Source organism: Acartia tonsa, chromosome 11 (assembly GCF_053477335.1).
Source record: "Acartia tonsa isolate MP-2025a chromosome 11, ASM5347733v1, whole genome shotgun sequence".
Taxonomy (NCBI): domain Eukaryota; kingdom Metazoa; phylum Arthropoda; class Copepoda; order Calanoida; family Acartiidae; genus Acartia; species Acartia tonsa.
Window position 1 is genome coordinate 30,892,327 of NC_137270.1, and position 16,068 is coordinate 30,908,394.

The window sequence follows — 16,068 nt, forward strand, 5'->3', positions numbered from 1 at the left end:
ATGTTTTAATACGAATTCTATTACAATTGACTTAATTTTTTTTTCTCATAATTTTGTTGTATCTTATTTTTACCACGGATACAAAACTACTAAATTGGGAATATAAATTTGTACAAAGTCTGTTATGTATACTTGAAATAAAGCATTATACACAAGGTTAAAGTAAAATTAAACCTCTATCAAGAAAGTAATGAAAAAAGAGATGTCTGTTTGCTAAAAATCTCGCCAACTTCTAAAGAGACATAGCTCTCCTTTAAATTGATTCTTATATCAGGTAGCGAGATCTGGTCTTCAACTAATTTGTATACCCTATTCCCGAGCTTAATGTCCGGATGAGAATCTTCTCCTCTATCCCCTTCCATTAAATGCCCCTTGAGGCCTTTAGCCGATAATAATTACAATGATAATATAAGTCATAAATATTTGATTAAATTTTCAGAATTGAAAGTTATTTAGAATGGAAACGATAGATTTATTATAACTGCAGTGTTAGGGAGGTGAATACTGAAAAATTTATCAAAAATGGGCCATCAGTACCTTGATATGGACATGGAGGGTGCCTATAAACGCACGGTGCCCCATGAAAAATCCGTTATGAGCAATAAAATCGAAGATGCTCATAACAAGTGCTGGGACGGCAAATATTGGTGTGTCAAGGATATTTGTGGTATTGTATGCGCAGTCATAACCTGGATGCTGATCAGCTACGCTGAATTTGTCGTGGTCAGGGTCATCCTTGTTCCCAACCCGAGTTTACCCTTTGCTGTGATAAATATGGTGATATTTCAGATGCTAGCAGTTCTAGCTGTTAGCTCACACCTTAGGAAAGAATAAAGTGATGTATTAAAATTTCTAAATTTGATTTTTAAGCAGTGATATTTTTTTATAAGTTTCTAGAAAAAATATCTTTTGAAAGATATATCTTTGGAAAGACTGATGTGAAAATTGTGCTTCATTTTTATGTGAAAAATGTTAGAAGAAATATGGCAAAGATATAAGGTAGGTAGGAAGGTAGTTATTTTAAATAATTCCTTTAATTTTTCATAAAAGATATGTAATATGTATATTTTCCTACCTTTCGATGCTATGTACCAAAATTACAAAAAAATTCATTTATATGACTGAATACCTACATCAAATGAATTATTATCTTTTATGCACCCTTTATTTCCTAGAAATAATACCCACTATTTTAGATCATAGATGATTTACTCAATATGATGAACAATTTACTCTTTCGTGATTCTTGAAGTGCAATAATAACACACAGAGTGTAAAAGCGTTTTCCTTTCGTAAATACAAGTGTTTACGCCTCTAGCACCTAGGGAATGGAATCTGTATTGGGGTAGAGAAAAATAGCCTAAAACCACACTGGTCATGATAAGCTTCTATAAAATGCAAAACTCGATCAGTTTAGTAGTTATGGGAATATTAAGTTACAGATATAAGTACCTACTACCTATACACATATATTTATTATGGGATTTAAAATAATTTGGACAGATTTTTTATTTTACTCATCACTTTAACCCTTGAAACAGAACAATGTTAACTGATCCTGGAGCCGTCCCGAGGGGCAACGCCACAAAAGAAAACATTGAAAGAATGGGATTCGAGGAGGGGGAGGTGATCTACAAATGTCCCAAATGCTGCAGTATTAAACCTTCACGGGCTCACCACTGTTCTGTGTGTCAGCGATGTATTAAAAAGATGGACCATCATTGTCCGTGGGTGAATAACTGTGTTGGGGAGCAAAATCAGAAGTTTTTTGTACTTTTCACCTTCTACATAGCATTGATATCCTACCATAGCCTTTTTCTCGGAGTCCATCATTTGTTCACCTGCTTACAGGCGGATTGGAAGAAGTGTAGTGATTTTTCGCCGCCGGCCACAGTTGTATTTATACTATTTCTTCTGTTTGAAGGCCTCTTGTTTGCCCTGTTTACTTCAATCATGTTCGGCACCCAGGTTTCGGCGATTTGGTATGACGAAACTGGAATTGAGGCCTTGAAGAAAGAGGAAGCCCGTTGGGTGAAGCGCAGCCGATGGAAGTCTTTTCAAGCGGTGTTTGGCCGGTTCAGCATCGCCTGGTTCTCGCCGTTTACTCAGATTCGGGTTCCAAGTAAGGAACACGGTTATATGTTTTCTGTTTAAGATAAATAACATTTCCTGTGATAATACTTTTTAATAAACAATCAGGGGTTAATATTGTTCGCCAATTTAGAGATTGCAATCAGAATTCCGTGCAATATGATACTCGAATTCATCCAACATACTTTTTCTGAAAATTACGCCAATTTTTTCTACAAAATAAAGCAATCATAATTTGTGAAAATGCCTAGGATTGCCTTCTCTGAAAAAATAGTAAAATAAACATAGATAGGTATGTTTAAAGACATTCCTATTAAATTAACTACAGATAAGTTGAAAAAATTTATAATTCTTAATAGATAAACCCCTGATTAAAGCAATAATATTTAAATATGCAATACACCAAGAGACATAATTATGGCACCTGAACAAAAACTATTTTGCGTTCAACTTTTTCGCCAGTGGAAAGATAACAGTTACTTTTAATTTAAGTTTTATTTACCTAATTTTGATGAATATTAATAGGTACTAATAAGCAGACAAAAACTATTTATTTTTTGTTTTAAAATATTATCGTTTTTTTAGCTGAAAAGTTGAAGACAAAATAGATTTTCCTGAGGTGTAATATACCACTCTGATTACTTGAGCCAAGTAATTCTACAATTCTATTCTTTTATCTTAAAACTTATCTTTCTAATTATATCAAAGAACATTGCTTTATATTTATTGATAATCTATATTCTAGAGAGTATGAGGAAAGGTCAATGGAATATTATTCTTTCCCAAAATATTTTCAGGAATGGGGGGAAAATTATTTTATATTCCATTCTCTTATCCTTGTTATATTGACTATGATATTAATGCCTTTTATGTTGTGCAGCTACTCTATAACAAGTGTAGTATCCGTTATTCTAAACAGTTCCTTTATATTACCGTATCTTTATACTAAATTCTTCGCCCCTAGTCTCTTTGCGAAGGGTAGGACTCAGCAAAAAGAAAATCCATAGGCGTTTTTAAAGCTTCCCTGCATAGTACAACCCATACGGTTCATCAATGTTGTATGGTTGATCATTCGTCAATTTCATAACAAACATTAAGTAAGTTTTAATGCTCCGCTACTTACGAACAAAATTGGCCTTGTTATTTAACATGAAGTTTTCATTAAATTCTTGTTTTTACAATTGCTACTAACTTTTCCATCAGTTAAAAAGTACCTAATAATTTCATTTAAATATAAGTATTATTCTTTGTATAAAAAAAATTATTCTAAGGATTTTTTGACTTAAGGAAAAGTTGAAAATTTTAATTTTTCTCTTTTTCTATTGTATTGCCTAGATATTTTACATTACGAATTATTTTTATTTGTTAAAAATACTCATGTTTTTATCTTTAAATTAAATTAAGTGTTATTATATAATATTAATATGTATTTAATATTTGATATTTCAGATGTTATTTAATTAAAAATGTAACAATTTTTAGTTATTTAGATAGTTTAATCCATAATTTTGGATATTAACAAACTAATCTCAGGTGTGCTATCATTGCCATTAAAAAAAAACTTGTTTAGGTATTTGAAACGACAAAATCTAAAATAAAATCCACAAAACAGCAAGTTATCACACAAACGCAAAATATTTACTTTAAATTATTATAAGAGCACTAGGTATTAGATTAGGGAACAATAATAAACTAACAAGGATGACAACATCCATAAGTAGCGAAGCACAAAGATTGTGGATGGGAATACGTATAAGTAGATTTAAAGTGTATTTATTAAAATCAATAATAGATTTATTGGAGAAAATAAACATGAAACCTTGTTTTATTTTGTATGATGAAGATGGTTAAAGTAACATACAAAATATTTTGAAACTGTTAATGAAAAAAAGTTTTAAAATTGGACCAAAAATGCCAAAGATATGGGGAAATATATCAACATACAAAAAAAAAGCCAAAAACCTGCTAAAAGGCAGTTTGGCCGCCATTGTTTTTTTCGTAAAACGCCAGAAATTTAATTTTAATATCTTTAACTGAAAAATTTATGAAATTTGGACCAAAACACCAAAGATATGGGTAAAAATGTGAAAAATATAAAAATAGCCAAAAACCTGCAAAAACGCAGTCTGACTGTCATTGTTGTTTTCTTCAAACGACAGGAAATTTAATTTTGATATCTTTAACTGAAAAAATTTCGAAAATCGGACCATAAACACCAAAGATATGGGGAAAAAATGTGAAAAATATAAAAATAGCCAAAAACCTGCTAAAAGGCAGCCTGACCGTTATTGTTGTTTTCTTTAATTGACGGGAAATTTAATTTTGATATCTTTAACTAAAAAATTTTGAAAATCGGACCATAAACACCAAAGATATGGGAAAAATTTGGAAAATATAAAAAAAACCTAAAATCTGCTAAAAAGCAGTCCGACCGCCATTGATGTTTTATAGTTAACTAGCGGCTACGCTCCCTAGAAGCCTCTAGGTACACTTAAGGTAGGAGGGGGGAAAGTCAACTTCATCCCATTTTAAATTTTAGTTTCAAAAGAGTAAAAAAATATTCTTCTAGGTGGGGAAGAGGGTGAAGACACCCTCCCAAAAAATAGTTTAAACCATCCCAGGACCAATTAGAAGCTTCACTGTAAAGGAGAACAATATCGGTTCAGTGGTTAGCGAGATCCTTTGGGACAGACAAAAAACGTTTACTACTTTATATAATAGGATTGTGCTCCTTAATGATGGGAATGTTGTCAAAAAATTTCAGCTCTCTATCTATTATAGGAGCCGAGAAAATCACGTTTCCCCCAATTCATTAATTACGGACGGACGGACGGACAGACGGACGGACGGACAGACGGACGGACATTGTGAATTATAGAGTATTATTAAAGATAATAATAGAGGGGAAAAAAATTTTAAGTTGTGATTTCTTTTGGGGAGGTGGTGCCACCTCAATTAGAGAGGTCTTGTTATCCTGTTACTTTTATATAAGAACTAGATTATTTTCATAGATGTAAACCTTTCCTGGACCTATGAAAATCTTTGTTTTAAAGGAGAATCATATCGGTTCAGCGAATAGCAAGGTACTTTGCTATACACACACAAACATCTTGTTACTTTTATATAAGGATTACTCGGAAATGATGGCAAAAAATAATATTAGTTGAGTGATAGAGAGCATTAGATGGCTAAACCTGACAATATGTGGTGCTAGCTACCTAGAAAGGTAAATTCTTTAAAGCATAATAGGGATAAGACAATGGAGGGTAAATTGATAAACAATCTCAATTATTACAAATAGAATAAACCTGCATATAAAAAATATTGGTTGAAATGTTTGGACACTGCAGGTTTGTTCAGAGAAATCAAGATTTAATAATATTACCCAAATTTTTTAAGCTAACGAATTAGAACAATATTACCACTACTTGACTAGTTGGCGTTTAAAAATCACATTTGATTTATATTTTCTCAGATTATCTAGGTTTTATACTGTAATAGAGTTCACTATTATTTTAATGATAAAATGCTCTACTAAATGAAATGTTAAGATTATTATAAAAAAGTTGTCTCAGCAATTTTAGAAGTTATTGTTTTAGGTCTTTAATTAGACCGCCGTTGGTGAGATAAAAATGAGCGAGCTTCAAGCGACCTGTGAGTTTTCCATTGAGCTGTCCAAGTTCTACAATGTTGATCTCTTCCAACGAGGCTTCTATCAGATTAGGTAAGAACATTTACATTTTAAATAGCTGCATTTCTTATGAATTTCAAATTTTTGCAGCTATTGCGTTTGTTCGTCTGAGCATTGAGGGAAAAAATCTTCTTTTTTATACCTATCAAATGCATACTCATAGGTGATAGTTTCAATTTACTCTAGGAAATGTTAGCCGAACTATATTTTTAATTATTTCACTTTTTGGTTAGGTACAAAATAAATGTTTAATGTTTCAGAGTGGATCTACAAAGTGGTTCTAGACAGCCATGCAAAACAGAAGTCTCACTTCCAAGAAACTCAAATGAAAGGTATTGATTTGATGATCATTGTCTTATTTTTGAGGGTTTAGTTTAGACCTATGGATCAAATATGTGTCAGATTTGTGACATTTAGTTTCTTGGCTCATAAACGGGCGCTGCATAGGGGTCTTCCTGCAAAGATCTTGTAATTAAAAGTAAATGATTACACATTGTTATGGTTTAAGTCCTAATGGGTAGTTAACAGAACATTATTACTACAAACTGAAATAGTGACCTTTGTAGTCCATAGTAAACAATAAACTCTTTGATTGCAAACATTTCATAGTAGATCCTATAATATACAATTTCCTATCAGATCCAATAATATACAGAGTGAGTCAAATAAAACTGAGTTTTCCGATTTTCAGAAACAACCAGAAGGAATACAGAAAAAATAATTATATGTCCTTGTTCTCTGTACAAAAGCACATCAAAATTGTAAAAGGTGTTTTTCATTATCTCTAAAAATGCGGCCTCTATGATAGGTGTATGGTGTCAAAAAATGCCTTGTGTGAAAAATGTTGATCAAGAAAAATTAAAATAACTCATCTATTTTGTATAAAAAAATCTTAATATTTCAATATTTATTTAGAAAAAGGTATAAGAAAAGTACTTTAATGAGTTTTATAGGTGAAATGCTTTTTGGCTCCTTACAAAAGCATTTTTAGAATACTGCAATTTGTCATTTTTTCATAATTCTTGATTGTGATGCATGTGGTTTAAAAGAATCTTCTATAATAACGTAGCTTATAGTAAAAAGAAAAAAAAACCTTTTTATTTGACGAAAAAATCTCTTAAGATAAAAAATTTATTAAGGTTTGAATTTTTAAGATAAAAATGCCTTTTAGAAGCCCTACCCTATTTAAATGAAGTTATTATAACACACAAGTATAATTTGTCAAAAGGGGGCGGAGATTTTGGAGATTAAATCCGGTCATAGTCCAATATAGAGGAAATTTAGGGGGAGGGGGGAGGAATTTAGGTAACAAGTTGAAATATTTCTGGTCATGAGCTGGTTTTCCGGTCATGAGCTGGTGTTCCGGTCATGGGGTGGTTAAATCTTAATAATAGTTTTTTATTTACCTTAGTTTTAATTATACCTAAAAGCTATCAAGTCATTACAATGGTTCGTGCACAGTTTTCTCCTGAACAAAGGACTTAACTTATGTTTGACTATTCTAATTTAAGTGTGTTAAAAAAAACTTTTGGCCAGAGCTTAACCAGCGGTATATGGAAGCATTTCCCATGTCTCGTCTGCCTGCAAAGAACACAGTGAGAAATCTTATGAAAAAATAATTGTCAAAGTTTACAATGCACAATTGTAACAGTAAAGATTCTCCAGGCAACACTCATAGTGGCCGCACACGCACGGTTGTGACAGAGAGAAATAAGCGTAGGGTTAAAAGGTTGATGGATAGAGATTCTGCAAAGGATTTAGGCCGTATTGGACGAGACCAATCACCAATCAACTCAGGCCGACGAAATAAACTTAGTATTAGTCAGACCAGCTGGCGTAGAATATCTGCCGAGTTGAAATATCATTCGTACAAGGCTGTCAGGCGCCAGAGACTATTGGATACAGATCTTCCCAGGCAAATCAACTTATTGTAACTGGGTTTTCTAGACAAAGAGTGCGTGAAATGAAGAATATCCTGTTTTCGGACGAGGTCTGTTTTGATTTGAAAGGTCATGTTAACTCACAGAATGTGCGAATGTTTGCTGAAGTAGGGAAGGGGCGACCAGAAAACCTTGCACATGAAAATTTTGTGTCGGAGAAGCTGCTTGTTTTTTGTGGAATCAAAGCATCTGGCTTATTTGGTCTCAAATTTTACCGCAATGAGACAATGAATGCAGCGAAATATAAGTCACTTCTCCAATACCATGTGTTGCCTGAAGTCAGGGCAAATAATGGTGGCAACCTAGACAACCTTACCTGGACACAGGACGGGGCTCTATTCCACACAGAAAGAAGAAACATTGCTTATCTTCACCGCCAGTTTGATGGCCGACTGATAAGCAAGGGAGCTGAAAGAGAATGGCCACCAAGATCACTAGATTTAAATCCCTGTGACTTCTTTCTGTGGGGTTATTTAAAATCTCGGGTTTATTATCCTAAACCTAACAATCTGGATGAACTGCAGGCAGCTATTAAACGTGAGGTTAGGCAGATGGATCCTGACATGTGTCGTAGAGCAGTTTTAGATATCAGAAAACGTGCAGATCTATGCTTAAATAATGATGGAAAGTGCTTTGAAACATAGTCTTTGATTACAACAAAACGTTTGATTTATAATGTGATAATTTAATTTAAATAAATTGTATTTTTAAGATGCTAAATATTTACAATCTGTTGAATAAAAATTTTAATAATCAAAATATATGTTTGTTTATCTTTTTAGAATGGTAGACATTTTTTATTATAAATAAATCTACCTAAAAAGTACAAAATAATGGCCAAAAAAGTCATCACACACACTTTTTGAAATCTTTATGCTCTAAAAAGCGCCGTTGTTTTCAGAGATATTCAAAAACACCTTTTCTATGTTTAATGTATATTTTTATAGAGAACAAGAACCTATAATTGTTTTTTCCATATTCTTATTGGTTGTATCAGAAAATCGGAAAACTCAGTTTTTTCTGACTCACCCTGTACAATTTTTATATTTTTAAGATTAATTGCATCTTATTTTGTTCAGCACAAGCCATACAACCATCCCTGCCTCAATTATCAATGGAGTCGCTGTCTCAAAAACTTTTCAAATTCTTTACAGGTATTGTCCCAAAACCATGTTTTAGTTTGTCTTTCAAAATCTTCCATAAATTTTTTTGGCTTTTACTTTTTATTTTTTGGTTCTTGTTTTTTTGCCTATACCAGATACCTATTCTAATTATATTATTATTGCTTAACTATTTTTTTATTTTCTACTGCTTTCTTGTCGTTTGAATGTCCCCAATGACCTCTAAAACATTGGTGATCTGAAATTTGTCTTTGTATCTGTAAGTAACACATTTTGAAGTTAGGCATATCTAAGCTGATTTTCATCGGATTTAATTTTATTTTTGGCGAAGTATCAAGTTGTCTATATCCTATTATATAAAGTAGTAAGCGTTTTTTTGTCTGTCCCGAAGGATCTCGCTATCCGCTGAACCGATATTGTTCTCCTTTACAGTGACGCTTCTTATAGGTCCTGGGAAGGTTTTAAACTATTTTTCGAGAGGGTGTCTTCACCCCCCTCTCTCACAAAAAAATTAATTTATAACTCTTTTGAAACTCAAATTTAAAATAGGATGAGGTCAAATTTTCCTTCTCCTACCAGTGCAGTGCCCCTAGAGGCTTCTAGGGGGCGTAGCCGCTAGTATGTATATGAAGTTACAGGATGTCTGTCTACCAAAACACACCATCAAATTCTATTAATTTAGAAACGAAGAAATATCATTGGACGATGTTATTCACTACCGAGTGCATACAGTGGTGGACAGTGCCAAAATTCAGGAAACCATCGACGCCACAGACTTTGAGGTTAGAACATTTTTTTGTGCAAAGATACTCTTATTATATTTTCAGGCTGTTTCTTAGTGTGAAAAGTAATTTTTGCTTTTTGAAGTGCGTTCAAACAGTTTTATAATAGGGTTAATACCTACCTACCTAGGTAATGAAACCTTTACAAAAATTTAAAAAAAAATTTATGTAACTTGCATTGGTACTTAGTATATTACCATTATTATTAAGTGCCATTGTCCATATGTCCCATAAGATCCCGTTACAGCGATTCTTTAAAAAAATTTCAGGAAAGTTTATTATTGGTTGAGGAAAGGTTTCATTTAAAAATAGATTTAGGGTCCTAGGAACCACCTTACATCTTTCCAATCCTTTGAAATTAAATGACGCTTCAAAGTAGATATTTGAATTATTAAACTAAATAAAATACCCAGAGCCTACTAAACTAATGAATTTTTAATGAATGTTTGCTCAAAACTTTTTATTTGTTTTAGAGTGATTTGTTAAATTACTCGTAATACAAATATAAATTCTCATGAATAGGCTTGAACTTAAAGAAAATAATTTAAATTGGATAGTTTAGAACTACGGAGATGACCTTTTTCCGGAAGTCCTAATTTTAGAATGAGTTACTTACGCTTTTTTGCGTCCATAGGATAACCCGTAGATGTATTCTAACTGACACTGCATCAATGTAGATGTAATTTTTATCGTCTATTGTTATGAGAATGACACAGAATGAATTCATCGCCGCATCTTAACAAAAATATCATTCTTAGGCGGGTTGTTCCTTTTACTTTTAGTTTGATTTTGAATATAATAAAACAACTATGATCGGTGTACTTTCAGTGATATTAAAACAAAATTTATTCTGTGTATCATTTTTTTATGAAAACAGAGTGTTCAATGACAGAGATACTGCTAAGGAAGAAAATAATTTTGCTTTAAACTTTCCGCCAATAGATTTAAATAAACCTAATTTAAAAGTTGGAGGAAATGTAATTTTTATAAAGTAAAAAAAAATCTCTTTTTTTAATGACTTTTACACAGATATCATTTTTAGATTGAGCTTAGTCTATGGTTTTCTGAGGATGGTTTTGGTATGGAACAACACGAATCTTTACAATGTGTCTCAAACAGGACACTTAAACTTCATTTTCTATCAAGTAAGCAAGTCATTGATGAAAAGTTTGATTGATGGATGAGTAGATAGGTTACATAAAGTGATTGATTGATTAATAGATTGATAGATGTTTGATAGATTGATTTATAGATTGATTGATAGATTGATAGATAGATTGATTGATAGATTGATTGATTGATAGATTGATAGATTGATAGATTGATAGATTGATAGATTGATAGATTGATAGATTGATAGATTGATAGATTGATAGATTGATAGATTGATAGATTGATAGATTGATAGATTGATTGATAGATTGATTGATAGATTGATTGATTGTTAAATACATAGATTGATTGATAAACAGATTGATTGACTAAGTGACTTATTGATTGATTAAATTGGTTGGCAGATTGATTGATTTAGATTTATAGATTTATCATTACTTTTTGTAAGATTTTCTTTTTATACCTACTCTTTGCAACTTTTCAAAACTATTATTATTAAATTCCTTTTAGGTCGGGGTATCCATTACAGTTTACCTGTCCTGTTTGGTTATTTCCATCTGTCCGCTGTCAGTATCACAATACACGGAGTTCTGGTGTCAATACATCAACCTTATCTTCCTTCACCAAGGTCAGCTGAAAGTGAAGTTCATAAAGATTATTGTTTTTAACCTCGTTGTTCTAAAAATATTGATAATAGCACAAAAAGTAGGAAGCTATGATAGTTTTCCGTTTTAAGGATTTTATCAATAAAATATTGTATATCTTTGGGTTTTAAGTAATTTCAAATAACCAAAAGTACTTCTATGAGGTGTAACTATGCCAGATGTTTCTAGTTAATTATAAATTTTGTTTAATCTACCTACATACCTACCCGTTATTATTTTGAATTTTGTGACTAAAAGTAATAAAACTTGATGTTATTGGTATCAAACTGTCTATGTCTATGTCATTATGTAAAAGTCCAATCAAACAAATTTAATAACGTTTTAGGCTTTTGTTAATTTATCTATAATACAAAGTAACTTGATGTCTGTCCGTCTGTCCGTCCGTCTGAAGCTTAAGATCTCGGTAACCGCTGAACCGATTGGGCTCTACTCTTCAGGGATTATACCTACTGGTCCTGTGATGGTTTTAAGCTAGTTTCCTGGGGGGTGGGACACCCCCAACCCCAAAAAAACTAAAAAAATCACCCCCACAAAATTTTTTTAAAAAATATTTTGTAAAATCTCAGTAACTGCTGAACAAATTGGGCTCTACTTTTCTGGGAATATACCTACTGGTCTTCCGGTGGTTTTAGGCTATTTTCTTGGGGGGGGGGGGGACACCCCTAACCCCCTCAAAAACAAAAAATCCCCCCCCATTTTTTTTTTTTTTTTTTTGCAGAAGATTTCCTTGGTCCTTTATTTTTTTTGCAGAAGATTTCCTTTGTCCTTTATTTTTTTTGCAGAAGATTTCCTTGGTCCTTTTTTTTTGCAAGAGATTTCCTTGGTCCTTTTACGAATTTCACCTTAATTTTTTTTATCACCTCTTGGGGCAAAGCCCCTAGAGGCTAGGGGCGAAGCCGCTAGTAGTTATACATAAAGAGACTTTATAATATTTTAGACCTGGAAAAGCCCGAAACAAGCAGAGAAACTCGATGAGCAACGTGTCTACGATGGAAACAGTTTTATTTGGGCAGGGCCACCTGAGTATCAAGTATGGAACTGTCAGAACTAGACTTGCCATAGCAGCTACTATTTATAAGGTATGTATCCATGTATGGACTATGCTTATGAAGCAGCCGCGCTACATTTATAACATTTAGGTAATGTTTTTTGAAAGTAGGGGAAACATTAGCATTTTTACAGAGAATAGAAAGTTTTTAGCGATAACAAGAAAATTACCTAGGTTTTTTGATCTTCGATTTTTTAAATGTTATAATGACAACATCGAAAAAAAATATCCAATAATATTAATGCTTATATTTCTAGTACTCCATGTTAAAATGAATTTCTATTAAAAAAAATTGCTTATTAGGAAGTCTGTTTGCTACTGCTGCAGGCTCTAGAGGGCCTCCAGAGGACTGTTGACCACCTTGGATACCTTTTACCTGGACAGGACAAACAGAACATCAACCTTGTAGATGTCAAGTAAGCTTTCTAACAAAGCATGATAGTATCCAGAGAGGGCATTTTATTACGCAAGTCCCCTAAGTTTTAAAATGACGTTTTCTTATTCGTAGGCTTAACAACTTTGGTGGCTTTAGTGAATTTTAATTGGTTGGTTCATTAAGTTAAGTGTGCAAACGTTTCAAGCACTATTTTTATCTGCAGAAGGGGCAATTTTGTTTATCATCATTGGGTATGTACATCAATTTATCGGCCATTGTCTTATCCCCTTTAGATTCCTTCACAGTATCCCTATAATCATAAAAATTATTTGTAAACAAACTCTTATTTTGACTTTTACAAAGCATTTAACTGTATCACGAATCGTAAGAGCAGAAAGAAAAATACAAATATTTTGCGAGAAGGAAAGGTTTAAATTTTAATTTTTCTAGTTTTGCTTTCTTGACAAATTGTTACTTAGAGGTTTACTTTTAAGACCCCAATTCTTATTTTAAGATATTTTTTTTATTTTACTTTGATTTGATTTAGCAACAAAATTTTTTTTGAAAAATAAATTTGTGTGCTATATCCCTGTCTGTTTTTATATAAACCTAAAATCTTAGGTCTCGACTGACCCGCCTGACAAAAGCACTGGAGGTACTGGATAACGAGGATGATTTCTTACAGAAAGCGAACAGTGACATCTCACAACTTTGTGCAGAAAATATCCTGCAGTGGAATAAATTTTTAGGTAAGGATATGCTTACATTATATGGAGAATGTACGTGAATATTATCGTCAATTTAGATGGCTATCAAGAACATCATTTATTTGTCAGTTCGTTCATCCTGTAGGAAGGAATGGAGTGGATGTGGGGATAGTTATTTTAGCCTACTACAAGTTTCACTTTGTTAGAGTACATGGTAATCTGGTGTAAGATCCAAGTAATAATATATATCTATATTCCATGAGGTATACTTAGGCAATCCATTAATAAGGTCAATTATTAACTTTAGAGAAAGATAAGGTTATGGTTTTATAATTTTTACTTTCTCAATTTTAATTAGGTTTGCTATTAAAAATCAAAAAAGATCGTTAATCGATTATCTTGTAATTGTATTGATAAAAACAGTTTTTAGAATTTCTAATTTCAAATTAATGTTTTTCACTCATCAATCATTATTTTGTAATATATTTTTAATAACATAATTGGAAATTGCGCAGCTACTCTTTAATTTGGGAGCATTCCATAATTTAAACTTTGCTTGTTTATGAGATTAATTCCAGTTGTATTGGCCACCAGGCCAGGGCCAACAAAACTGGTAATAATTTAAGAATAAGTTTTAGTAATCCTGAAAAAATTGTCAATAATGCAATGCGATACATGATTTTTCAATATGGCTGAGAACCGTTGATAGTAAATTGGTTTATAAGTCATATTGGAAATTTTGTTTAGCATAATTTTATTTTGTTGGTTAGATAACATTTAATTAGTTTAATTGATATTGATTTTTAAATTTAATTAGGTACCTAAAGAAGATATTTAATTTTTTACTAATAGAATTATGTCTTGTAAATTATCTTCCTTTACAATTTTAAGATTTCTCCAAGTTAAATACTTTTAAACATGTATGTTAAGTTTCATGTAGAAAAAAATAAATTTCGAGAATGGAAAAAAATCACACAAATTTGCGTAATTTGTAAAGGGGACTATCCACGAACAAGAGCAAGTGACTTTAAGCACCTTCCAGCATTGATCCATAGTATTGTTTTAGTGATTATATTAGGTTTATTTTTAATATTTGCTTTATCGACTAAAAAGTTAGGTTTCACCATGGTTATATAAAAAAACTTTGAAATGTTTGAAATTGTTTGGTGTAGGTAATATCATCAAATGTTTTGATGAGTTCAAACTGTTGACACAAAAGTATATTATTGTGATTAAAAATGTATATTTAGGAAAAGGGTTGGTAACTTGTAATATTGTAGACAGTTTAATTAATGTACTTTTGCAATTTACAGCCGTTGATGCTTTTCTACCGTGTTATTTTATTTTGTATAAAGCATTTGATGATATTGCTTTAGAAAATGCTTTACATTTCAAAGTTTTTTTCATATAAAACCCTGTTGAAACCTAACTTTTTAGTCGATAAAGCAAATATTAAACATAAACATAGTATATTCACTAAAAAAATACTATGGATCAATGCTGGAAGGTGCTTAGAATCACTTGCTCTTGTGCGTGGATAGTCCCCTTTTGAAAAATATAAAAGTACCTACCTATAAGCTTTATTTGGAAATAATGTTCAATATTAAAAATTGTATAAAAATCAGTGCCAAAAATCTTTATTTTTTCGTAGGAAAAAAAATCAGTACCATTCGAGTCTAACCTAATTATTTATGTTTATAATAATAATGTTAGTTAATATTTCTGTTTTCACTTCTCCAGCCAATTAAAAAAACTCAGTGCTTTTTCGTCATTTGTATGTCCCATGGGGCATTTAAAACGATGGTCTCCAAAAAGAATGTCTGCCTGGTTTCCGGTTTCCATAACCACCTATTTTTATTTTAGATACTTTTACCTTGGTCCAACCGGTGCGACAACATCTTGCTGAAATACATCACAATCATAGGTAATACTAATTTACTTTAGATAGCAAGAAAGTAAAGATGAGTTTAGGGATAATTTGTGAATTAAAGGGAGTGTATTAACAAAAATAAGCAGGAATAATGCCTTTTTTTGTGGTATTTTGAGAGGAAACAAGAAAAAAACAGGGAAAATCTGAACTTTTTTTTTATAATGTTTGTAGGGATATTTAACTTGTCATATATAGTTGAAACAATTTACTTACTGTTAAGGATTTATTTTATGATATAAAATTGCCAATTAGTTTTTTAATAACGTAGTAATTAGATCTTTGAGATTATATGAATGAGATGATGTTAAGGTTTGATAATCTGAGGAGAAAATTTCTCGTTTACAGTCCCTTTAAATGAAGAAAAAAATATTAAAATGATAACTCCATGCAAATTAAGGTAGAATTAGGATCCATATATTAGGGACAGCCAATACACAATAAGAGCTAACCAAACCTGCACTAAAGTAATAACAAAACAAACGATAACTTCTTTGTTTCAAAATAAAGGGATGGGGGGGGGGGGGGGGCGAGGTATAAGTTCAATGCATAACATGCAATTTGAGGAAATAAGCCTTTTATTATATTATTAAGAACTCTAACTTTA

At 31.8% G+C, this 16,068-nt stretch overlaps 2 protein-coding genes across 6 annotated transcripts in view; both read left to right on the top strand.

Moving 5' to 3' along the window:
- The first annotated feature begins 442 nt into the window (after window positions 1-442).
- Window positions 443-2,301, top strand: LOC145331564 (palmitoyltransferase ZDHHC3). The gene is made up of 2 exons (XM_080176285.1): window positions 443-821; window positions 1,539-2,301. The coding sequence occupies exons 1-2, from the start codon at window positions 523-525 to the stop codon at window positions 2,152-2,154; spliced, it is 915 nt and encodes a 304-aa protein (XP_080032411.1). The 5' UTR covers window positions 443-522; the 3' UTR covers window positions 2,155-2,301.
- Window positions 2,302-3,537: 1,236 nt separating this feature from the next.
- The window catches only part of LOC145331562 (protein FAM135A), a 35,591-nt gene continuing 23,060 nt past the window's right edge, over window positions 3,538-16,068 (top strand). For 4 of the 5 annotated variants that reach the window (XM_080176278.1, XM_080176277.1, XM_080176279.1 and 1 more), the window contains exons 1-12: window positions 3,538-3,624; window positions 5,255-5,317; window positions 5,691-5,815; window positions 6,043-6,114; window positions 8,802-8,876; window positions 9,526-9,625; window positions 10,668-10,770; window positions 11,249-11,366; window positions 12,341-12,482; window positions 12,755-12,867; window positions 13,449-13,576; window positions 15,398-15,458. In XM_080176278.1, the coding sequence (XP_080032404.1) occupies window positions 5,724-5,815; window positions 6,043-6,114; window positions 8,802-8,876; window positions 9,526-9,625; window positions 10,668-10,770; window positions 11,249-11,366; window positions 12,341-12,482; window positions 12,755-12,867; window positions 13,449-13,576; window positions 15,398-15,458 (1,004 nt within the window). In that variant the 5' untranslated portion in view covers window positions 3,538-3,624; window positions 5,255-5,317; window positions 5,691-5,723. The remainder of the gene's footprint in view (window positions 3,625-5,254; window positions 5,318-5,690; window positions 5,816-6,042; window positions 6,115-8,801; window positions 8,877-9,525; window positions 9,626-10,667; window positions 10,771-11,248; window positions 11,367-12,340; window positions 12,483-12,754; window positions 12,868-13,448; window positions 13,577-15,397; window positions 15,459-16,068) is intronic. The other variant, XM_080176280.1, reaches the window with a different exon arrangement.

Coding starts and splice junctions, on each gene's coding strand:
- LOC145331564 (XM_080176285.1), top strand. CDS start 523: ATGGGCCATCAGTACCTTGATATGGACATGGAGGGTGCCTATAAACGC. Junction 822..1,538: donor CTAGCTGTTAGCTCACACCT/TAGGAAAGAATA, acceptor TAACCCTTGAAA/CAGAACAATGTTAACTGATC.